The sequence below is a fragment of the Meleagris gallopavo genome, chromosome 4, assembly GCF_000146605.3.
Source record: "Meleagris gallopavo isolate NT-WF06-2002-E0010 breed Aviagen turkey brand Nicholas breeding stock chromosome 4, Turkey_5.1, whole genome shotgun sequence".
Classification (NCBI taxonomy): domain Eukaryota; kingdom Metazoa; phylum Chordata; class Aves; order Galliformes; family Phasianidae; genus Meleagris; species Meleagris gallopavo.
The window spans coordinates 68,694,194-68,719,399 of record NC_015014.2 but is presented as its reverse complement, the minus strand read 5'-3'; the positions used below and the strand labels follow the sequence as shown (position 1 = coordinate 68,719,399).

The 25,206-nt window shown below is 42.6% G+C and overlaps 2 protein-coding genes and 1 non-coding gene across 3 annotated transcripts; 1 reads left to right on the top strand and 2 right to left on the bottom strand.

Annotated features, from left to right (window-relative positions):
* Window positions 1-48: 48 nt before the first annotated feature.
* Window positions 49-15,418, bottom strand: PTCD3 (pentatricopeptide repeat domain 3). The gene is made up of 24 exons (XM_010710616.3): window positions 15,263-15,418; window positions 14,536-14,585; window positions 13,944-13,983; window positions 12,861-12,906; window positions 11,840-11,908; window positions 11,086-11,190; window positions 10,802-10,925; window positions 9,832-9,950; window positions 9,089-9,162; window positions 8,731-8,818; window positions 8,575-8,635; window positions 8,198-8,280; window positions 7,349-7,493; window positions 6,806-6,856; window positions 6,359-6,442; window positions 6,000-6,028; window positions 5,385-5,488; window positions 4,503-4,581; window positions 4,331-4,421; window positions 3,827-3,912; window positions 3,090-3,238; window positions 2,217-2,258; window positions 1,175-1,333; window positions 49-463 (listed from the first exon to the last, which is right to left on the bottom strand). Exons 1-24 carry the CDS (start codon window positions 15,328-15,330, stop codon window positions 400-402), a joined length of 2,010 nt encoding a protein of 669 aa, XP_010708918.1. The 5' UTR covers window positions 15,331-15,418; the 3' UTR covers window positions 49-399.
* LOC116216635 lies at window positions 8,358-8,500 on the bottom strand. Its single transcript, XR_004159777.1, has one exon. It is a non-coding gene; the product is annotated as a small nucleolar RNA SNORD94 (small nucleolar RNA).
* Window positions 15,419-15,433: 15 nt separating the features above from the next.
* LOC104910917 (DNA-directed RNA polymerase I subunit RPA1-like) lies at window positions 15,434-23,318 on the top strand. Its single transcript, XM_010710665.2, has 12 exons — window positions 15,434-15,610; window positions 16,104-16,308; window positions 16,585-16,734; window positions 16,823-16,930; window positions 17,168-17,253; window positions 17,337-17,446; window positions 18,386-18,472; window positions 19,059-19,161; window positions 19,504-19,666; window positions 21,685-21,855; window positions 22,065-22,187; window positions 22,932-23,318. Exons 1-12 carry the CDS (start codon window positions 15,534-15,536, stop codon window positions 23,301-23,303), a joined length of 1,755 nt encoding a protein of 584 aa, XP_010708967.1. The 5' UTR covers window positions 15,434-15,533; the 3' UTR covers window positions 23,304-23,318.
* Window positions 23,319-25,206: the final 1,888 nt, after the last annotated feature.

The following is a 25,206-nucleotide window of genomic DNA, read 5'->3' as shown; positions in this document are numbered from 1 at the left end:
CCCTTCCAGACCAGCAGCACTTTGTAACCAACACTTTTTGGACAGAGATTACCAGAATTCAGCCATTTATTAGATGCAGCATTCAGCTGTACAGAGGCTGAAACAAATGGCAGCTTTTCCTCTACAGTCCAAGGCCTGTCCCAACACCAAATGGATGAGAATTAACACCACAGACAATGAATACCACGTTACTTACAGCATTTACATACAGAGTAAACTTCATATTTAAGTGAAGTCAGCATGGAAGGAATTAAATTAGTGCTGGTTTAAGTCCCAGGAGGTCCCAGAGAACTGTCGCTCAAGCTGCCAACAGGCTCTGCTGCTGAGCAGCCTCCAGAAAGCAGCATGTGTCTCACTGGAGCACTCCAGTTTTCCCCAAAGGGAAGGCAGGGAGGCCAGCTAGTCATGGTCGCTGTCACTGTCGCTGCTGTCACTGTCTGACTGGATGCTCTCCAGTGCCTTCCTGCAGATATTAAACAATTGAGTAAAAATATGTTGAAAAAAACCTTTGGAACCTATTGCTTGAAACAAAATATCCAAAGCACAGGGTAATCCTGCTCCAAGGAGAACGCTATGGGCTGCTGATGCCTACTGCCACAAGGGACAGGTCCACCCAGCATTTGGTCCAAGCACACCCATCTCTGGCAAAGCAGACTACTTCAGTTACCCAGACTGGTGGGCCAGCTATCAAGGCTGCAGGAACTTCTACTCATTTGCTGGCTAGGAGCAGGCTAGGCCGTCCTCTGAGTGTGACCACAGAGGCTCAGCAACAAACCACAGCGGTCAACAACGCATTGAGGGTTGACCACAAACCTGAGAAGCTGTGAAATACACTGGTGGCCCTGTACCATTTCCTTGCTTTAATGCACCTGAAATCAATGTCTTTTCAGAGATCAGAGCCTGCTCGGAAAAGATTCTGGGGGGGAAAGGTGATAAGAAATCTGAGTGGTGGTGTGGGTAACCCTGCAGTGAAAGGTCACATTCATTCCCTTCTAGGTGTGATCAAAGGGGGTTATTTTTTGAGGTGTGAAAGAAGCAGTCAACACAAAAGCACATCATTCTGAAAGCAAGTTCTCTCAGCTGTGCTTGCAGAGAAGCCTTTGCACAGGAATTATCCCTCTAACACCCTGCCTGCTATACCCCTACAGCAATACCATAAAGCAGTCCAACTTACTTCTGGTTTTCAGAGAGTTCAAATTCCTTCTCTACTCTGCTTTTTAGCTTCTGCGATGAAGGAAGACCAAGGGACACTGCCAGCTTTACCAGCTTAATTGCCTCATCTGGAGAATTGGTTTGTTTAGCACAGTTCAAGAACTCATCCATCACAAGGTCACTGTAAGAGCAAAAGCAAAGGGTGGTGGTTCACAGGGCCCGAGGTGAGGTGGCCATGAGCTTACTGCACGCAGCTGCCTTAGGGTGGGAAAGGAGGTGACACTTTTCAGATGACATAACCAGCCAGAGCTGTTACAAGTGCACCTCAGCCTTCACCCCGTACCCATGTGATGCACTTTGGAACTCCTAAAACTTACAGAAAGCAGTAGTGCACAAAAATAGATGGCAGCAGCTCGCTGCCCAGGATGAAAACCCCACCTTTACATCAGTCTAAATAAGCCTCCCCCCTTTACAGCCCCCACAAAGCCTATGCTGTGGCTACTAGAGGTACAGAAACAGTAGGAGAACAGTGGTTAAAATCCCAGGCAGCGTGTCTCTGCCAGAGGCTGCTGTGATGTCCGTGGGCACAGGGAGCCACTGACTCTAGCTCTGCTCCTCCAGCTCCTTCATGTTGTAGGGCTGGCTCTGCTCCTTTGTTACCTTTGACAGCTGCTGCCCATTTGTTGCCTTTCAGCAGGGAAGCAAGTAAGTGTTCACAGCTGGTGCTGCAGGGGAGCAGGGGACACTGCAACCAGACAGCCTTCAGATCCATTTGTAACAACATGGAAACCACCTTCCTTTCACATTCACAACCTAAGAACCACCAACTGCAGTACAATCTCAGAGAATTCCTTTTCCTATTCCCCAAACTGATACAAGGGCTCTGAAGGGACCAGCATGAAGTCTTCCTTCCAGACTAGCAAAAGCTTGCAGAAAAGGGCAAGCACAAAGTGCTGTTAACAGCTGCACTCAGATATGGTCCACTGTTATCGGTCACAATGGAAGTGCAAGGTCTCAGCCAAAAGGAGACTGGGCACACAAAGTCAGAGCCTGGATGTACTCACGTGGGAATCCTATTGATTTGCTGGAAATGCTCCATCATGCTCCTGTTCAAAAGGAAAATTAAAAACAAAATGGGCATAGACAGGTATTAAACATCTGGGACAAAGCCTAGATGAAACACAGGTGAGTTCTATTTCCTGGAGACACCCCCCAGTTCCAGCAGATCCCATTCCAGATGCTTACAGATGCATCCTAACCTAACATCACTGAACAGCTCAACACAGAACACCTTCAAATACTACAGAACAAATGACAAGTGTGACTGGTGACAAGTTTACTTTGAAACCTTAGATGCTTCTAGAAAGGCTCTTACTAATTTTGTGTCCAAGAAACGAGTGCAAAGAAAGCACCTACATTTAACAGAAAATGGCTCAGAACCTCATGTTTGGAGGCTGGATATTTTAACCAGTATTTTAATTTGAGAGCATTCAGGACAGCCGATTCTAGCTTCTGAAGGGTTCTAAAAACGTTCACTTTAGTTTTAATTAGACGTAGGTCTAATTAAGAATTATATGATTCAAACTCTTTAGGAGTTTGGTGAAGAATTCTAAATATTAGGAAATGGGAAGCTGTAAGAAATCAGCTGTTCTTATTAAAGTGACAGGAAGTCCTACCTTGCCACAAGCAAGTGGCCAACGCTCTATGCCATGCTTCCTGTGCTTACTTCCAACCATTTTAAAGACACACAGCTACAGCTTGGTGTCAAAAATGAACAAGAAAATTAAGAAAAAAGCCCAGCAACATCCCCAGCAGGACTGACCCACATCCCTTTTTCTGCAGTAGCATTCCTAGAGAAGCAGCCATTAAGATTTGGATTTTCTGATTACACCAGAGTTACAGCATCACCAAAGAGCTCCTGACAGCCACACACGTACCACGCATCCTGGGTTCTCCCAGCCCTAGAAAACACCACAGTGACACTGCCCAGGGCACTGCCTGTCCATTCCACTGGGGCCTGATCCTTCCCAGATTGCTCGTGGACTGTTTTGATATCTTCTGCACACTTGGCAAATGCCAGCTGAATCTGTGAAATGATCACACTGTTAATGCTAAAACCTCTGCAATCAACGTTATCCGCTTCAATGCCATTTCTCCTACATCCTCTACAGATACTGTAGGTCTGCCCCAGCATGATTTCGTTCTGCCAATTAATAGCAGATGATCTTGGCAGAAAAGAATCTCTCTTCTGTCAGGACAACTGCTCCCACAAGTCAGGCTCCAAAACAACTCTGGAGAGGAGAGCTGTGTTTAGAGATCTAAGGCTTTAGCTGGTTTCTCAAGATGAAGAGTTACGGCAGTGACATCTTTGGCAAAAATCCCTGAATGCTGCCATAAGCACCCCCAGAGATGTGTTATGTTCTTGCTCAACAGCCCTCACTGAAGGATTCCTCTTCCAAACCCTGGTACAGAAGTCATCCCCTTCTGTATTTGAGGTTTCTTTACATACTGAAGACAATCGGAAGAGCTCAGCAGATCTGGACAAACTCAGACAGATCTGGAAACTTGTAATAGCATAAACACAGCAACTGGATCTCAAAGATCTGGGGATAGCGAGACAGCTCAAGCACAGCACAGCCAAGGGACAGCAACCGTGTGCCCACAGCTTCCTTACCTCTTCAGGCTGCTGATCCCTGCTCATCAAGGACAAAAGTTCTTCCAAAAGATCTCGTCTCTTACTAAACCCTAGCTGTTTCATATCTGTTTAGAGAAAAATAGCAGTCAGTAGGATATTTTCTATATGCTAAAGACCATATTTGCATTCTTGTCTCCCCAGCTTAAAAAGCAAAGAACAGGCAAAGAATTTACACAAGTTAAACCTGGGCAGTTGCTTAAGCTACTGCTGCCTGGTAAGCATTCAGTTTCCCCAGACAATGACTTCTAATTCTTACTGGCATTTAAACATGGCACAGCCACGACCTCTCTGACTGGGCAGAACTGATAGCAGAAATTTTCTCTACCACATTAACCTCCCCGCTGCACTCAGGAATAACATCCTTCTTGCCAAAGCATCTGACTGCAGCTCTCTGAGCACCACCAAGTATTCCCCAACACCTCCCGCTGTGCTGCCAGCTTGTATCCGAGCAATGGCCCACGTAGCCACGTGGTTCCCACCAACCTTCCCAGACTGAAGGGATCATTTCCAAGTGGTTGGCTGCATCCAGGGCTTGGAGGAGGTCCAAGATATTTTTAGGACTTGGATAGAAGAGCTGACAAAGGAAGAATCACTTCAGTGAACTGTAACTGTTCTCCACTGTAAAGCTTTAAAGCTTACAGTAAGAAACACTCACCGAAGGGCTCATCTCTTTGTACCATTTCAACACGACATCAATTTGTTCCATCATACACAACAACGAGAAGAATCTTGACCTACAGGAGGGAAAATGGCTCTAATTCAGTAACAATTAGGTCCCACGAAGCACACAGAAGGACCAGATTATTATTTTAATGAATTTACAGGAGCATCTTTAGCTACAATGTCTTAGTATGCTTTTCTTCAAATCAGTATACTCTAAGTTGTTAATTACATTTTGCGACCGCAGCACTTAATTACATTAGCAAAGATGAGTCAGATGCCATGATTACTGTCAAATGGCAAAACTGCCTGAAAGTTTGGTGCCTGAATATATCTGCGATCATCACATGTAACAGAGATGCAGCCACCACATATGTGCTACTTTGTTGTGGTCTCCTAAACTGCCATCCTAAGTGGATAACAGGACTGTAAAAGATTCAGCTGTTAGTATAATGTTGGATGGAGATTATGCTAAACTAAGGAGATGGAAGAGCTGGGTTTACAACCTTCTACTGATCCTTCTCTGTCCTCCTGGGCAGGTAACAGTTCTGTAATGTGAGAGGGACCACTAAAGGAGGTATGACCTTCAATAATGATCATCTCTGATACGTTTTACACATTTGGCCTTCTGACATTTCTGAACTCATGAACTCACTACACTCCAAGATGCTTCATTTCAGTTTGAGAAAGGCCATAAACCAAAAATGAATCCTAGCTACTGCTCTTCTTAAGAGCTTCTTTGTTAACTAATTTCCAAACTGCACACACAATATCTGATGTTTAACAAAGCATCTTCCTGCACAATGTTCAAATCTCAGTTTGTACTCAAATTGATAACAACACTCAAGACACTGAATATTAACCTCACTTCACTCACCAGTACAAATTTAACCGATCCATGTCCAAGAACTTCCAATTGTCTCCCTTCTCCATTGCCTTATTTAAACGATAGGCAAGCTTGATATCCTTAAGATCACAGCACTGCAACAAACAAGTCAGATTTTAAAGCTACCAAATGTAACACTTAACACTTTCTCCCAAGGCTCACTTTCACACAGACAAGTAACAGTTTGACAGCAAACGTTCTTAACAGAATGCAATTCAGCACAGTGACTGCCTGGGCACTTTTCTTACTTGGGACAAATGAGTGACTCCCTGTGGGCAAAAGCAAAGCTGCTGAGTGAGCTACACTGACACTCTCTGGCGTGGAGGTAGCTGACTGCTGCTAGAAGCAGGATGCAGGCACAGAACACAGGCAGCTGTGTTGCTCGGTGTACCAAGAAATGCATGCATCAGGCAAGTTACCAACTGAGAAACATCAAACGAAAAACTGCAGGATTATGTAGGAAGGTTGAAGAAGGTGATGGACACAGGTGAAAAAGAGAATGACACTGAGAGCTAAATCTTACATGACAGGCTGGAAAACTCACAGACAATCCAGGAAAAGCTAGAGGGCTCAAATGACTTCTGATTGCAGAGATGAGTTACTTACCACCTGCATGGCACTGATAAAAAATTTGCCTGAAAGGGAAAAAATGAAATCTGTTAGTTTCCAGCTTTCAGCAAGACGTCCAGCAACCCACTAACCCAGCCTCCCAAGGCACAGACATGACATTTTCAATTAGAAACTGAATGTTCAGCTAAATTTGACAACAGAGCAATACAGGTGAGCTGTCTGAGCCTGGGCAGTTTTACAAAAGCTACGTTCTCTTCTTTGACCTAAGGCAGAGAACACGTGCAACAAAGACAGGTGTTGGAGTACATCATCCACCTCTTCAGCACCCACAGCTGCTCAAGCTGTTACAGCTGCCCCCTCCAACACCTGACTGGCAGATAGATTGAAATTCATACCGTCATCAGGGTCCTGGGGAGTGAAGCTCCTCTTTTCAACATCATCTAGCACCTCAGAGATGATGCCTGATGGGGCAAGATCAACTGTAGGACAAACAAATAAGCAATGTCACATCTCAGCTGCACTATGAACTTTGTTGGTACAGAATCTCCTCCACAAAGACTGAGTAGCCTTTAGCAACTCAAGAAAATAGGTTTTCTTTTCAGCTTGTGCAGTTCACACACAAAGCAGAAGGACTCTTTCATCTTTTTAAGAAGTAATGATACTCCGTAGCATTTTGTTCACTCAACTGGAATCAGACAGAACAGTTAACAAGGCCAGGACTGCATGCCTAAGAAGCTCTATGTGAGGTCAAAAATCAACTGCTCTTATCCATTGCATTTGGAAAGCACTGAAACCAGATGTTACTTGAGATACACTCACAGACAAGGTAATACTGCACATACCAGTTCTATAGAATATAGAGAGAAGATGATCATACGTTGCAAGGCTAGGCTCTGAAAAGCAAAAAGATTGAAATTACCACAACATTCTTAACTGAGCATTATGCTCAAGCTCTGATTCACTGTCTCCAGGCCTTCTGGTCAGGCACTACTCATAATTTACTCAATCACCTCTCTCCCTTTTCACCCTAATGACAGACAGACCTCGTTTACAAACACCGTACTGGAAGAGACAGTATCTAAGCATGAACAATCAGCTGGAGCATCATATTGCTAAGGGACATGGCCAAGCTTCCCTGCTCTAATTTAAAAGCAGTAAAATTTTGTACCTAGCTTTCCTCTCTGCACATCTTTAGTGTATCAGCAAGCTGTTATTTGGGCAAAGCACCCTTCACAACACACCAAATCTGTTGTGCCCACTGCATGCCCACACCTGTCCTTCAAGAGCTAGGTTAACAATATATAACAATTAACAATAACAATAAACACGGTCCTAATTTTAGCATCCAAACACTTTCTTCTGGCTGTGGATTCTGGTTCTCTTACCGATTTCAAGTGCTTCCATCTCCTTTATTACTGGCACAGCCATACTTCTGCCTACACCACCACATCTTCTCAGAGTCTTCAGCACAGCATTAAAGGTTCGCACATTTGGTTGCACTTCCTGCTGAGCCATGTGGTTCAAGAACGTCTTGAAAAACAACAACAAAATCCTTAGTGCTTCACATAAACTTCACACATAACCATCACACACGATGGATCACAGTTTATCATCACTGAAGGAGACAGAGATATTTCCCCAGTCTAAACCTTTTCATAGCCTGCAAGTGAACAACACTGCCTCAAGTGATCACTTCAGGGACAACCACCTCATCTTTAATTAATCTGACTGAGAAACAAGACTGCCAAATGACATCACATCAGATCTTTGAGACTTCTGACCAGAACGTCAAAGAAATTGTTAAGTTTACTAATTACTCTTCCTTACTGATGTTATCACCTCGTTAGTACTGGAATCTCTAATGTTACTACTCCTCTAAATTGCATTTCCAACACCATTAATCACAATTCAGAGAGGAGCTTTAAATCTATTTTTTTAAACTTCCCATTATATCCTATGATTTTATGATCATAATTTCCCAATTACTTTCTGGCTTGGCAGTTCTTGGATCAGTATGTTCTCAGAAAACAAACTGTTCTGCAAGGACAAAGCTGGATTTTGTACATTGTTCACTCCTTAACAGCTAATTGGTATCTAAACCAGCATTAATTCCTTTGCAGCAGATACTGATAACTTCTTACAAAGCTCATTTTCAGCATCAGTCTGTGAACAATTGCAAACTTACAATGCAGACTCAGTCCCTGCATTATTAGCCCTTTCTTTTACCTGCTTACCTTGATTAATTCCCATCTTTCCAGGAACCTGTCCTTCAGAAATGGGACTGCTGTAATCAGCGCATTGAAGGTGTGCACATCAGCTGGAAAACGTAACAAAAAACAAGCCTAATTCATTCCAACTGACAACAACATTCCGTGGAGAACTACTTGTTGTAACATGGCTCAGTCTTTGGCGAAGTTCTCATGCAAACCTGTTTCCAGTGTGCCAGCCACACGCCAGCTGCACTGAACTCAGCAGTTTGCACTCAGCTCCCATGATCCAGCTGAGGTCCGTACCCCTGCGCCAATCATCACTGCCATGAACAAAACATTCACATACCCACAACTCCTTTCTACTACTTAGAAGACCATCATTCAAAACAGGAGATGCTTACCCTTGTGCCTGTCATTCAGCAGTTCTGTGTACATGTCATAAGCTTTAGCAGAAGCCCCGTGCTGGAAAAAATAAATGAATTAAGCAAATAAACGATCTCTGCATGTGAGATTTCACAAGTTGAAAAAAGCCCTCCTAGCACTAAAGAGAATTTTACCTTCACCATCCCACGGATCATTGTGCAGTAGGAGTGGGCGTTCCTCTCTGGCATTATCTTAAATATCCTTTCAGCACTGTTGTTTTCCCTGGAATTGACACACGAGCTCAATGCTAACGAACTCAATAAAAGGTATCTTTAGGGCTGGCACTCAAAACACATCCATCCTCACCCTTTGAACTATTCTACAATCACTTTCTAGATCTCCACCAATGCTTCAAAAATTTAGCCAATGCAGATGTTCTAAAGATTAATATCTGCAAGTATGGACTGCTAGTAAGTCTTCATATCATTTTTCTAATGACAGTGTGAGTGCACAGCACTCTGGAAACAGGAATACTGGCAACACTTCCTGTACCTCCACCTAGAGGCAGATGGGTGCGATCCTCTCTGGGGAGGTCTCTTTGGAGTCTCCTGCTCTGAAGCATTCACCTGAAAAGATTTTTGCAAAGTGAGAATCCAAAGTTACAATTAAACATCAAATGATGTGTTTTAGTTACAGAAATTCAACAGCAATTTTTACGTTACCAAAGATGAGTATCTTGAATGAGTTACAATAAAATTATTTAGACTATGATATTTAAGGAGTGATAATGAGATTAAAAATACTGTTTGTTACTAAAAATACAAGATGAATTAAATGCATTTGTGGAGTGGAAGGGAATAATTACATCATACAAAGTATAAAACCCTCTCTCTCTCAACAATCATCCCAGGGACAGGTGCTGCCAAACACATCTATTGTTGCATCCACGGACTGATTCTCTGAGCTGTCAACAAGAAGCCCTCAACTTCATTAAATCTTCATTAGAGAAGTCTTTGGAGGTAAACGATAAAACCAAATCTGGTAATGGAAACGGGTATTTAAACACAGTTCAGCAGAACTAGTCAATACAAGATTCCAGATATTAAGCTCAGCTTTTGCTGGTAGGTCAGACACAGGATTTTTGTAACTGCTGTATTTCTAGGAGATGCTGACTGCATCTGACCTGCCTCACACCATCTGCCAGGTAAATGGGCACAGGGAAAAACCTTGAAATCACCTTAATATGCTCTTGCAACTTAAAAAAGAGAGAAATAGAGCTCAAAGCTTTTTCATACCTCTGATTCTTCCAAATCCTCTTTTTCTTCAGATTCCTTTTCCTGAGTAGATTCTCCATCTCCATAAAAGCATAACAAATCTAAAAGGCTGTTTGTGGTCTCCAGAGATACAGGCGTACCTACAGGAAATAATGATGTACAGCACTCACAAGAAATGAAAAAACATCATCATTCTAAGTACAGTTGTAACAGATTACTATTTTCTCTTCTGACAAAGAAGTTCTCTAGCAATTCTGTGATATAGAGATATGAAATTAACACCTTAACCAACCTACTTATAGTAGAAGATAACTTCAGCAGTGGACATGAGTATTTCTGCTTCTGTTAGTGTCACTGAATGAGTTTTTCTGATCATGTGGGAGAAGGAAGTAGCAGCTGGCAGCCCGAACTGTGAACAACAACTGAAATGTCAGCTGCTTTTCCTGACTACAGCTTGCTTTGAGATACTGGGTGATTCACTTCCTAGCATACAAATTTAAAACCGACAAATGAGCAACACTGTCATGAAATTGCCTCCATACAAAGCCTAGACCTCCTCCAGTGGTAGTTACCCTGTGCAAAGAGAGAATTCTATATTTATGCATGGGTCAAATGACATTCCCCTGCAGACAAGTGGCAACACATGAACCAGCTACATTTCTCATTCAAGGGGACTATCTCACATTAATTAGCCTGTGCCACAGAATCACAGAATGGCCAGGGTTGGAAGGAACCTCAAGGATCATGAATCTCCAACCCCCTGCCACATGCAGGGCCACCAACCTCCCCATTTAATACCAGACCAGGCTGCCCAGGGCCCCATCCAACCTGGCCTTGAACACCTCCAGGGACGGGGCATCCACAGCCTCTCTGGGCAGCTGTTCCAGCACCTCACCACTCTCTCTGTAAAGAACTGTGCCAGCTACTAAAAGAAGTTTTTGCACGATTTAAGCAGAGCTCCATCCTGGAACCTGGCAGGTGATGACCATACCTGCTTGTAGGAGCTGATCAAACAGGTCCACTGAAGCTTTCACCATTCGGAGGTTGATGCGCTCTTTCAGAGCTTCCTCACTCACACCTTCAATCTGAGGTGTACATATCTCAGGCATCAAACTCTAAAAGCACAGAGGACAAGTCAAGCATATGCTCCAACCTCATCATTACAACACTAGTTAACAAAATCAACTGTTAACATTAGTTTTGGCCCAGTCTTACAGTTGATTTCACTACCTGACAATACACAAACACAATGAAAATGAACAGCAAAAAGCTTACTGGTATGTTAGGTTCAGCAAGAATCTTGTCAAAGAAGTGAGGAAATTCCTTAATAATATATTTGGCAGCATTTCTCCCAGACTCCTTCGACAATGAGAACAGACGCTGCATAGGAAAGAGAGAACAAGAGTTTGATGAAACATGTAACTAAAAGGCTGAGAGGAAGGAAGAACAGTTTCCATAATATAGAGGGGTCCAATGGGACCAAATGAAACTCACGCTTTTTCTTCAACTCTTAATAAAGGCACAGGGAAAAGATGACATTCCAGATACATTTTCTGGTATAATAACAAGGTAAGCATGTCTATTCCTTAAATTACACTGTAATATACTTCTCTATTACTTAGCTATGGATCAGATGCCTTAAATCTCACATTAGTACCTCAAGATTCTCTTCTTAGACACATGGCATGAGGAAGTTTCTCTCTATTTTGTATCTACATTTGCTGGCATCAGCCAACTTTAAACCACCCAGCTGTTCATTGCTAAAGCTAAGATTGCCAGGGGCTGACTAGAATGGTTAATTAATCACATGCTGTTTGTGTAGTAACAAGCATACCACTAACTACCTGGTTTTAAATTACACATAATTCAACTTAAATAAACTGCAATCACAAAATCTGTACATAGCACTGACTCACATTCTATACCCAATGTATGCAAATACAGCTACAATGAGTTAAATGCCTAGCCTAAAGACTTACTGTAGGATTCCAACTAGACAGCTATCAAGGATTTCATGGGAAATACTCACAGCAGTGGCTGAATTTCTTGGCATAAGGTAAGGGTCATCCTGGAACATATAATGAGCAGCAGTAGGATCCTGTAGGAAGGAGAACCCAGGACTGAAACTTTTTGTTATGTACTCAGGCACAGTGCCTCATGGAATGGAGGCATTACGGACAGCTCCACCATAAGTACCACCTCAACTGCATGCTACAAAAATTCCACACTCAGAATGGGTTCAGCTATTTGGAAACTGTTTAAAAAGCATCTGCATTACGCACACACATGCGGGCTAACAGAGCAACTACAAAATGGTCTTTACTGTAACAGGGCAAGCACTGAGTGCAAAGAAAGTAAGATCAGCACCTCTAACAGTCTCAGGAGACCTGAGATGATTTGCAAAATTTAGAATCATAGAATGGCCTGGGTTGAAAAGGATCACAATGATCATCCAGTTCCAACCCCCTGCTATGTGCAGGGTCGCCAACCAGCAGACCAGGCTGCCCAGAGCCACATCCAGCCTGGCCTTGAATGCCTCCAGGGATGGGGCATCCACAGCCTCCTTGGGCAACCTGTTCCAGTGTGTCACCACCCTCTGGATGAAAAACTTCCTCCTAACATCTAACCTAAACCTCCCGTCTCAATTTAAAACCATTCCCCCTTGCCCTATCAATATCCACCCTCGTAAACAGCCATTCCCCCTCCTGTTTATATGCTCCCTTCAAATACTGGAAGGCCACAATGAGGTCTCCCTGGAGCCTTCTCTTTTCCAAGCTAAACAATCCCAGTTCCCTCAACTTTCCTCATAGAAGAGGTGCCCCAGCCCCTCCTGATTTTTGCAAAAGCCTGATAAAAATGCACAGCTTTCACTGATAGTTGAGCAAAAGTGAGCTGAGCAAAAGTGAAACTGTTAAAAAAACCAAACACGATGTATGAGTTCTACCTTCTATTTCTGGCCAAAGTAGAAGTCAGAGCCTTCAGAGTGACAAGTAGTGTGCAAGATGATGCACAAACCAACCCCTATCTGTGATCATAACAAAACTACTCACCCTTTTTACAGTAGAAGCCAATGTTTGGAGAACTGCTAGTTTATCCCTAGGTGAAAAAGAAGCTTTCATTAATACTAGGTTGCACATTTTTAATGTTAGGCAGCTTAAGTACAGGATTGTAAAGATTTTCAGTTCTAAAAAAATAGGCGTTTTTGCTTCACTTAAAAAACATGACTTTTCACAATGGGAACTGGAAGAACAGTCTGTCCTCGAACCACAGGAAAGACAAGACTGAGAAAAAAAAACCAACAAAACAAAACAGAAAAGAATTTAAGCCTCCTGCTATGAACACTGCCTTTATTATACATTACCAGAGAACATTCAGAAAGAACAAAGAAAAAAATCCTTGGAATGCTCTTCTCAGAGCCCCTGAAGAGTATCCCAGCTGTGAAGATGGATACATGAGTTCCTCTCTTCTACCTATGGATCCTTAAGACTTTGGTTATGTTTCAGGCAAACAAGGAACAGACTACTGAAAGCGTTCAGGTGCAGGTGGTCTTATTTGGAGCTTGCATGCAGACATCATTTGGCTATTTATTTAATTTCTGCTGTACTGTCCTGCAATTTCAGATTAAGTCCTTTAGAGTATTAGGAAAATCCCAACAAAATAACTTTTGTTCCACTGCATCATTTCTAAACAGGATTTTAGCCTGCAGCTTATGAATGGTCGAATTATGAATTATGAAAAAGTAACAGAACAATACTTTCAACTGCAATTCTTTTAACTGTTTCCAAAAAAGAGGGCAGGAACAGAGTACACATACTCTGCACAAAGAGGAAGGATGACAAATATTCTTAGAGCATTCAGTCAGCAGCAAATCCATTACTGGGACATTAAGTCTAAGAGTAGAACAACATGATTTCTCTTTTTCAACACCTTCCAATGAAATACTAATTAAAACCAACATAAACAACGCTTTTTTTTCCCCTCAGAGATAAAAAGCCTCTTTCAGCAGTTAGCAATGTAAGATTGTCTTCTACCACAACCAAGTTCCAATCTCATTCACAGACAAGATTAAATTTAGCTGTCAAGCAGTGATGCTTTTTTCTAGGCCAAGACACATTCCTATAGTACACACTCACCAAGTTTTCCTTCGTGGGAGCACTATTTCTTCTCGAGCATCTACAAGAAACAAAATCATTATTAGAAAAAAATAGAAAACCCCAACCTAAGGAAAACCAATTATTTAAGCTAATATAGTCAAAAGTACTTAATCAAAGCCTTCAAAACCACAGTGTGATATAGACCACTACATCAGGTAACAGAAGAAGCTGGCAGCAGAAGTCCTGTGTGTAGACAGGATCACAAGTTTGAGTTTTCTTCTACTTCAGAGAGACCTATCCACCTACTCATAAACATTTCCATAATCATCCTTATCCTGTATCTTACATCTTGAGCTGTATTCTCTAGAGTAAGTGACAACTCCTTGTCATTGGATGTTGGGGATATCAAAACCTTATTCCATTTCAAACAGTAATTGGGCAGCTCATGGATTGGACATGGATAGCTGGCTGGAGTGAGGAGGACCAAACAAATTAAGCCAGGAAATCACTGCACAGTGAAGATGATAAGAAAGTAAAGAGGGGAAAGATGGCACTCACTATCTCCTTTGTATGACAAACTATGCTGTGTGGAAGCTGGAAAATGAAAGAACTCCTAATTACAGCATCGTACCTTCTGAGTTTTCAACAGTCTTCCCAAGAGCTGTATTAGTAGAAGAGCACCTGTAAACCAATCAGAGTTTTGAAAGAATAGAGGTCAAACTAATAGAGCAAAGCTATATCAACGAAGTTCTGGACAAATCAAAAATTTGTAATTGAATTTGAGGGTAGTGTGGCTATAAAGTAGCTTTCATGAATAGTGGCATCTAAGAAAGCAAATTGTGAACATAAATTAAAGAAGGCTGCCAGAGAGGTCATGGAGTCTCCCCTGAAGATATTCAAGACCCTTCTGGATGCTGAAGATGCTGTTAATACGCCTAAATGCTTTAAAGTGACACGTAAAAACTGCTGCCACTTGCTAGGTATTTATATACAGGCCATGCCCTCATCATCTCAGACACGAGCCACGCTTTGCCCATACACAGCACAGCAGGCACAGTAGCCTTTCACTCGAGGAACACCTTTAAGTCAACCCCAATCTGCCGCTTATGCAGGTATTAGGCCACTTTAACACCTCGAGCCCAAGCCTGTGGTGCAGAGAGACCCAAGAGAAAACTCCAACTCTGCCAGGCCGCCTCACGCCTCCGAGGCCGCACCACGCATGCGCACAGCGCGCCCCCACATGCTCACAGCGCCGCACATGCGCGTCTTTTCGCGCCTTTCGTGCCTTAACTCCCCTCCTCATCCCTTCACTGCCTTCGCTCCTCTCTCCTCGCTCTGAAGGAATGGTGGAGCCTTACCGGCCGCACCGCCCGCTCAGCGACAGCACTCGATGCCAGGAGCTCACCCCCACCCGCCGTGCCGCCATGCCGGCCCTCGCGCAGCGATCTGTGGGAAGGAAGGCACTCTCACTCCTGCGGCGGCGGGGGATAAGCTCTCCGTCCCGCCTCCCCCCGGCGGTGTGTGGTAGCGCCCGGCCCCGCCTTTCCGTCCGCCGCTAGGACCGCGTGCTTCCGCCCTCGGCTGCTCGGCGGCTCCGAGCGCTGTTTCGGGGAGATCTGCCCGTTCGCTATGAGGCCGCCGAAAGCAGTGCCGTGGTGGCGGTTCGCCAAGGTCTCCTTCGGGTTGTACACCGCCGAAGAGATCAGGTGAGGATCCGAGGCGCGCTGCGTCCTGCCGCCTTCCAGCCGAGCGGGGGTGCGTGCGCCGCCTAAAGGACCGCAACTCCCAGGGTGCCTTGCGCGGCGGCGGCAGTACACAGCTATGGGCTTTGGGCGCGCAGCATGCCGGGATGTGTAGTCTGCCTGCGTCCCGGCCGCAGTGGCAAATGGTTTTCCCCCACCATGGTCGCTGAGTGCTGGGGTGCTGCGTTCTCTGTAGGGAAGACGGAAGAGTTCTATGGCATGGGGCAGCCGGTGACGTTACGTGACTTCCTCATGCGGTTGTTAAATATATAAGAGATGTATTTTACCGTGGTGCAGGCAGCCCTATTGATATGTCCGTGTGTGCCCAGCATGCTTGCAGAAAGGTGTTTTCATCAGTCAGTGTCAATGCTGGCTGTAACATTAAAGCGTATTTCCCATTTTTCTTGTGTTTGTTTTTTTTTTTTCTGCCACTGATTTTTATCCTTTTCTACTTCAGGAAACTGAGCGTAAAAGCCATAACAAATCCTCAGTATTTGGATAACGTGGGCAATCCTTCTGTTAATGGATTGTACGACCTGGCTCTGGGGCCTCCTGATTCCAAAGAAGCGTGTGCAACGTGCATGCAGAACTTCAGCAACTGCCCAGGGCACTTTGGCCATATAGAACTGCCTCTGACTGTCTACAACCCTCTGTTTTTTGATGTATGTATGCTTAATTGTTGTCTCACAACTGAAGTGAGGGATGGTGTCCAGCAACTACCTACTTTTATCCTAGAGTTTCCAAATGGACAGTCAGGTCCTGTTCAAGCTCACAACAGAGATATTTGTGTATTTGTACCTGCAGGTCCTTGTATACCAGAAAACTAGGTCATTGTGAATGATACTTGACTACTTATATAGCATTACTCTTGAGTGACAACACATATGCAATCTAATAAATCTACCAGAATAACTTTTTTTCCCCTCTTTTTGTTCCAGAAACTATACCTTCTAATTCGAGGTTCTTGTTTAAATTGTCACATGCTGACATGTACTCGAGCTGTGGTTCATTTGCTGCTAAGTCAACTGAAGGTTCTGGAGCATGGGTTGCTTCATGCTGTCCATGATCTTGAAGTCATCTTAAATAGGGCAAGTAGTCTGTCTTTCTCCTAATTTTTTTTTTTTTTTAGTTGATAGTGCTGTAATTACAAACCTATCTATATTCTATTTCTTTCAGTTTTTAGAGCAAAGTGCAGATGCAACAGCTCTAGAAATTGAAGAAGAATTAAATCGCCATGTTGATGAAATATTGCAAAGTCAAGAACTGAGTGATCAGTGTTCAAACGTAAGTAGAATCAGTGCTCCTCTTGGGACCTCAAATTTTGTCTGTGTAATATAATAATGTACAGAGGAAAGTCTGCGTTTGATTATGCAGACTCTAGAATTACTTTTTGAGTTTTGAACTGTGTTACATTTAGAGTAAAATGTGTAAAAATATCTTTTTCCCTGGCCCAAAGTTTGAGTAACAATTAGCTTTGTATGAAATATGCTTTCTTTTCTGCTTTCTGTTTTTGCTCACCAGGTGAAAAATGTTTGTGAGTGTAGAAATAAATTGATATCCCAGTTCTGGAAAGCACATATGACTTCGAAGAAATGCCCAAACTGCAAGTAAGTTTAGCTATGTGAGGAATTAAATAGGTGGTGTGAAGTCAAATAGTGTAAGTCTCTTTTTTTTTCTGTTTTCCTTTAAGATCAAGGAGATCACTGGTGCGAAAAGAACATAACAGCAAGCTGACAGTAACTTACCCTTCTACAGTGTTTCATAAGGCAGGAGTGGAAGGTGTCACGGATGAACCAGTAGGTAAGATGTTTGCCTTCTGCTCAAATATGTTTGCACTTACTTCCCTGTATTTAAGATGGACAAATTCCTAACAATGAATATGAGCTTTTGACTTCTGTATTAAAAAAATAATAATAATAATAATAAAAACAAAGGAAAAAACACAGTAAGTTCAGCAGTAGATTACCCAGTTTCCATTAAATTCCAGGTGTCTGCTTTAGCATTCCATCTGTGACACCTTCAACAAAGGCAGGAAAGTGTGGATATCCCAGTGGTACTACTTTTGAGTGACATGAGGTTGTCAAATACTACTTTGGGCTTTCTATCTCTACACTCCTTAGAGCAGCTCCCAGTCTGGTGGCGTGTTTTGTTATCTTAGTCATTTAAATAGTTGTTCTGGATAGTCAGGGGAGTTGCCACAATTAGAATAGCTTGCCTTATTCTTGTAGACACTTCCAATGTTCACATGTGAAGTATTATTAAGAAATATTTCCTTCCTGTCAGCTTGCAAAGACCAAGGTATTTCAGGTGAATCTTGGTCTCATTAGTAATTCTTGTCTTACGCTTGTGACTTTTTGAGCAACAGGCAGACTCTTCATTTTTGTTTTGATCTGTGGATGTGATCATTTAAATAAGTGGTACAGTTTGCTGTTAATCAAATAAAACATGCTTCAGCTGCTAGGGATGAGTTTTGTTTCATTTACTTTTATGTGACCACTGGATGATAATATAAGGCTTACTTTTTCAGTACTGAGAAGACTCTTTGATTAACGTTTGCTTTTAGGATATGAAATTAATGACACTACTTTAAAGAAGGTAGCACATCAAATAGATACATTGGTTACTATTTTCAATCTTTCCCTTTGCTGGAAACACCACTGTAAGCAAAAAAAAAAAAAACCCAGCCCTTTCAAACTAACTTATTATTCTCACCCCTCTCCCCTTTTTCTTTCCTTTTAGCTATTGATGAAACTCAGTTAGGGAAGAGAGGATACCTGACACCAATGACTGCCAAGGACTTTGTCTTGGCTCTGTGGAAGAATGAAGGTAATGTTTGTTCCTGTGTGAATTCCTTTTCAAATCTGTACATTTGCCTTAAGAGCTCTTGGTTGAAAGATTGATTTTTAGGGACAAATAGGGCTGGTTCCTAGTAAAGGCAGAGCATTTGGTGACCTAGTTTGATCAGCTGTTATCAAATTGCTATTTCTCAAAGCTTGGTTGTTGTTTATGGAGAATATAATGTCTGTGTGGCTCTGTGTTTACTATTCCCCATGGTTTTATTGGTTGAAGACTGAATGTTTTGAGTTTCCTGTGCACTGAATGTGCATACAGTGGGAAAGAAAAATTGAGGGATTTCATGTTGTAGTCACAGCCAGTAGCTGTGAACTGTTTCCTCCAGCTCTCTTGACATTTTTCTTTTGTTGTGCTCTGTATTTCCATTCATAATTGTTTCTAAAAAAAGATGTGACCAAGAAGAACAATAACATTCTTTTTAAAGTACTTTTGCCCAAATGTTCTTTTAAACAAGCTCTCTTGTATTTAACTTGGCAGAGTCTTTTGACTTGATTGACCAAGCGTATCTGGGGGTTTGAATTCTCAAACAAAAGCAGTGATGGTGTGTTTATCTCTTCAGGTTTCTTTCTGCGTTACCTCTTCCCTGGGATGGATCCCCATAAGGACTCAGCTTTCAGCCCAGATATGTTTTTTTTAGATCTGCTTGTAGTTCCACCTTCAAGGTAAAAATTCCCCAAACAAGCACAGAAGAAGTCACAGAGTTTAGCACATCTCCTGAGGAGTCAGAAGATGCATGCTAGTTTTTACAAAAGCATATTTTGGTATTAATATTTCAACTTACAGAATATGTGAATATTATGGCTGTATGGTGCAGCAGAATTTCTTGTTATGGAATCATTCCTCTTTTATGACTGCCTCAGTATAATAAATGAAGTTTTAAATGCTCTCTGTTAGTTCAGAGGCATTATGTTTCACGCATTGAAGAATTAGCTCAGAATGCTTGGGGCTTATTATGTTATCTTTTGGCAATGTTAATTTTCTAAAATGATTTTGATCTGCTGTAGGTATCGTCCTATAAATCGTGTTGGAGATCGGATGTTTACAAATGGTCAGACTGTGAACCTTCAGGCTGTCATGAAAGATGCCACCCTGATCAGGAAGCTCTTGGTTTTCATGGCAAAAGAACAGTGCCAGCCAATTAAAATTGTAGAAGACAAAATCCAAACAGTAAGAGTTGCTGGTTATTTTATTATCTGCTTTTTTGATATATGGTTACAGTTCATGGTAGGCTCCTGTTCATACTGTTCCAGTAACAGGTTTTGCTTGGACTGCTGGAATGTATGCTGCTAGATCTGTTTTCCATACATATTTTTCCTTGTGTCTCTTTCTACTCAGCTACCTGCTGCAAAAAGCTAGAACACTTAATGTATACTTCCTTAATGCTTGTTTTGTGTTAGACTACTTTGTGAGACACAGCAGACTCCTGTTACTGGAAAATGAAATATGGACAGCAGAAACAGTTTAGAATAAATCTTCAACATCTTATTGAATGAAAAATGGTGGAGGGGGAAGCTACTGTATCTCCTAGGCCTAGCAGGGCACTAAGATGATCAGAGGGCTGGAGAAAAGGTTGAGGGAACTGGGCTTGTTTGACTTGGAGAAGAGAAGGCTCCAGGGAGACTTCATTGTGGCCTTCCAGTACTTGAAGGAAGCATATGAACAGGAGGTGGGCTGGCTATTTACGACGGTGGGTAGTGATAGGACAAGGGGGAATGGTTTTAAACTGAGACAGGGGAGGTTTCGGTTAGATAATAGAAGGAAGTTTTTCATCCAGAGGGTGGTGAAGCACTGGAACAGGTTGCCCAAGGAGGCTGTGGATGCCCCATCCCTGGAGGCATTCAAGGCCAGGCTGGATGTGGCTCTGGGCAGCCTGGTCTGCTGGTTGGCTGAGGAGGAAAGGGGGGATGTTGAAACTAGATGATCTTTGAGGTCCTTTTCAACCCAGGCCATTCTATGAAGTGTAATCTTGGTTGTTTTTAACCATAAAAGTAATTAGTAACAATGCTTGCTTGCTTCCAACCAGTTTATGTGATAATATAGTAGGAATGAAGTGTGTCACTATTATTGATCCAAGCTATGTGGCTTCATACTGTTTTTCTGTATCAATATTGAGAAGCCTTGCAAGGAGAAAACTTCTGTGTTCGGGCTGTGAATCACAGGGTTCCTCCACAGAGGCGCTGACTGTAGGTTGGACTGTGAGTTTGCAGAGCATTAAATATCTGTGCAATCACTCATTTAAGTCCTGGAAGCCCTTCAGAAAAAATAACTGACATACAGTGTGCAACAGTTTGTGTGGAGTTTTAAGGCATGTATCCTTTGCCCTTGAGATTCCCACTTTGAGAACATAACTGTGAAGAAAAATAAGCTAGATTCAATCTGGATTATATACTGAGCTTTTGCTTGGGTTTGTTCTGTCTTATGGTTATACACTTTTTTTTGAGTGTCATCAGTGTTCCAGCTATTTGCTTCCATTGATATGAAGCCTAATATTTTTCTGGAAGTCTCTGTGGTGCTGTGCACAACTGGAGGAAATCCTGTATTTCTGGCAGATATGCTCACTGCAATGTACTGTTCTACAAAGGAAGAAACTTGTCTCATTTGGAGTAAAAAATAGTGCAGGTTAACCAACACATGTAACCTACAGAGCAGAAACAAATCATAAACACGCTGAATGCTTTTGTTTTAGATTTGTTTATAAATTGTGTTATTAAGAATTCTTTGATATTGGATGTAATTTCAGCTGGATATGGTTTACATCCTGAAGTGTAAGGGTTTTCAATACGTTTTAGTTACTGAAAATGTAACCACTAGGTGGGGATGTGCCCTTAAAAAGTGTGTACAGACTTCTGGACTGTGAGAACAAAGTGATGCAAGCTCTCAGATTTGTGCTTTTATTTTAACATTGGGCTTTCCAGTAGCATGGTGGTTCTTAGCCCACACAAACTAGCCAGTAAAAAAGCTAATCTAGAAAGAGGACTGTTTGCCAAGCAGTCAGTTATTAAAATGCTTCTGGAATATAGCTGCAATCTGTGGAGATCTCTTTATGTTTCTAAATCTTGACATCAGACCTCTCTGAACACCTAACTGTAATGACAGTTTCAAATTAGTTTCATGGATGAGTTGCATTTGCTATGTCATGTGATAATCAGCAAGTATTTTTTGTTAAATCCAAATTGTTTCTGTAGGAGACAGGGGAGAGTGAGCCTCTGGACCGTTCCGTGTTGGCAACGATTCCAGGACAGACCATTGCAGACAAGCTTTATAACGCTTGGATTCGTCTTCAGACCCACGTCAACATTGTGTTTGACAGTGACATGGACAAATTGATGACTGAGAAATACCCTGGTATTCGTCAGGTGGGTAACAGGGAGGGTCTTAAACTCTGATCTTTGTGTATCACCGGCAGCAAAAGGGAGAGAAATGGATGGAATAAGAAATAAGTGAAATACTTGCGGTCAGTACGTTGGCGTTCTCATGATTCTCATTGCTGTAATGTCTTGAGAATCTGCCTGATGTTGCACACTTTTATTTTTCACCATTTAATTGTTAACTTTTGTTTTCAAAGCTATTAGAGAAAAAGGAAGGACTGTTCCGCAAGCACATGATGGGAAAACGTGTGGATTTTGCAGCTCGATCGGTCATTTGCCCTGATATGTACATTGGTACCAATGAGATTGGCATTCCCATGGTAAGAAGAAATAAAGGAGTACCTCCTATGATACTGAACTGTACAGCAGTGCTTTCAGCTACACAGAAAGCAGTTTAAAATGGAGAGGTTTACTGATTTTTGCCTAGATTTTATTCCACCTTACCAGTGTGTTAATGAAGGAATATTGAAGAGCAAGAAATTCTTACTGTTATACTCAACACTAAGCCTAGAAAAAAGGATGGAAAAAGAGGAGCTGCCCTTGCTTCCTTGGTTAATGAATTAGTAAAATTTCATAAGTAGGTCCTGTTTCAATGTTGATCTTTGTACAGTGTATCCTGTAACAGGCCTGACAGCCTTAAAGAAAAGTCCATAGGTATGTTACAGCCTTCATCCTTAATGAGTCTCAGAGATTAAACCAATCCTGAACTTATAAACAGTCTTTTCTGCTTGCCTACATGAGAACAGTGAGCCTGATGGTTATGCAGTTTTTATCTTTATTATAAGTTTGTTTGCAGAATCTAAAACAGTGCTTTTTTTTTTAATTACTAATTCAGTGTTTCTCTTCTGCTCCAGCTGAAAATCATAAGGCTATAGTTTACTGCTCTTAAAGTGCAGATTTTAAAGCAGAAATGCATCCATTTGGCATGGCAATAGATTGAGAAAGAATTTCTGTTTACATTTTATGAATTAACAGACAACCCTATTTTCTCAGTAACTTGTTATTATTTTTAAAGCAAAAGCTGAACAACTAGTTGTTTCTCTCCTCTCTTCCTTCCTGTCCAGGTATTTGCTACCAAACTGACCTATCCTCAGCCAGTCACTCCCTGGAATGTCAAAGAGCTGAGGCAGGCTGTCATAAATGGCCCAAAGGTTCACCCTGGGGCTTCCATGGTCATTAATGAAGATGGATCTCGTACAGTGCTGAGTGCAAGCAGCTTGACCCAGAGAGAAGCTATAGCTAAGCAGCTTCTCACGCCTTCTTCAGGTGCACCCCAGTCAGGACTGAAGATTGTGAGTACAACAAAGACTTGGCTTATCAGAACCTTCACTTTATGGTTGGGTTTTTTGTTCTTACTAGTGATTCTCAAACATGCTCACAAAAGCTCCCTGGGCAAGGTTATCTTGTCTTTTAGCATGTGGCTTGGGAAAGGTTAAGGTGCTGTGTGAGAGGAAAAGCTTCGTGCTGTTTGGAGTTTTAGTAGCCATTTTTTCATCCTCAGTATCTCTCAATGTGCAGTGTGTGGCATTCATCTTGCCAAGATGCTGAACAGTCACTCTTACAGCTCTTACAGTTTTTGGGCAGTCTTAATAGTATGAAAGGTAAAATACAGCTTTATTTCATTATTTTTGCATTCCTCTGCCTCCTTGTCTTCAGCTAAAGTTAGTGGGTTTTTTAATCTTCTTTTGAAATACTAAAATATCTTGCTTGGAGCAGTTCTGTGATAGTAGCTCAGGTGGCTGAAATTCAGTATACTAACAGAGTAGATATGACACAAGCAGTTTGTATGACCTGTCTGTCATGATGGGGTACCCACTGACAGAGCTGCATGTCCCAGATAAAGCGTGGTGAAAGGAGGTGCTTTTGGTATCATGTGAAGTGGGAGTGCATGCATAGTAGATATCCTGTTGACCAGTACAGTGGTTTATGGAGAGGGCTGCAGCTCCCAAACGTTTGCCAAAGGAAACTCTGCTTTATTTGTTTTTAATTTGGTGACATTTGAAACTGTGGTTCTCACATTTGTGTGCTGTGGCAGAAAAGCACTTGTGAATTGCTGTGCTAAAGCTAAGCTTTTTTTCAGTAGGTTTTGTGAAGGGATTTTATTTTGGTGCATGTTTTTGGGGCTGAGAGTAATCCTTCAGGGCTACACAGAATCCTACATGGTAAATATGTAATGAAGGAAAGGAGTTTTGACACGTGTTTAAACTAGGTGTGAAGGGGGAAGGGGACAAAATGAGGACTGCTGGGACTGAGGGGCAGTTCGAGGCTCCAAACAGAACTTGATGGGTGGAGACAGTGGAGTTCAAAGGCTTGGAGAGGGGTGGGGGGATGCTGCTTCTCTTAAGTGCTTGTATACTAATGCGCGTAGCATGGGGAATAAACAGGAAGAGCTGGAGTTCTGCGTGCGGTTGCGAGGTCATGATCTCATTGCAATCACGGAGACGTGGTGGGACAGCTCGCATGACTGCAATGTTATCATGGAGGGCTATGTGCTTTTTAGGAAAGATCGGCTGGCTAGGCGGGGTGGTGGAGTTGCTCTTTATGTGAGAGAGCAGCTAGAATGTATTGGACCTCACTTGGAGGAGAGTGATGTAGCAGTGGAGAGCTTATGGGTGAGAATCAAGGGACAGGCTGGTAAGGGTGACACTGTTGTGGGGGTATACTACAGGCCCCATGATCAGGATGAGGAGGTCGATGAGGCCTTCCATAAGCAACTGGATGTAGCGTCACGTTCCCAGGCACTGGTGCTTATGGGGGACTTCAATTATCTAGATATTTGCTGGACGACCAACATGGCCAGGCACACATGGTCCAGATGGTTCTTGCAGTGCGTTGAAGACAACTTTCTGATGCAGGTGGTGGAGGAACCGACGCGGGGAGGGGTGTTACTGGACCTTATTCTCACCAACGGGGATGGACTTGTTAAGGAAGTAAAGGTTGGGGGCAGCTTGGGTTGTAGTGATCATGAGATGGTGGAGTTCAAGATTCTGAGTGGAAGAAGCAAAGCAATAAGTAGGATTGCTACCCTGGACTTCAGGAGAGCCAACTTCGATCTCTTGCGGGACCTACTTGGAGCTATCCCGTGGGCTCGGGTGTTAGAAGGTAAGGGGGCCTCTGAGAGCTGGTCAGCATTTAAACAGCTCTTCTTCCAAGCTCAGGATCGGTGTGTCCCTGTGAGCAAGAAATCGGGAAAAGGTGGCAGGGAGACCTGTGTGGATGAGCAAGGAGCTCATGCGCAAGCTCAAAGGAAAGAAGAAGGTCCATGAAATGTGGAAAAAGGGTCTGACCACTTGGGAAGAATATAGGAATGTAGTCAGGGCCTGCAGGGATGCAACGAGG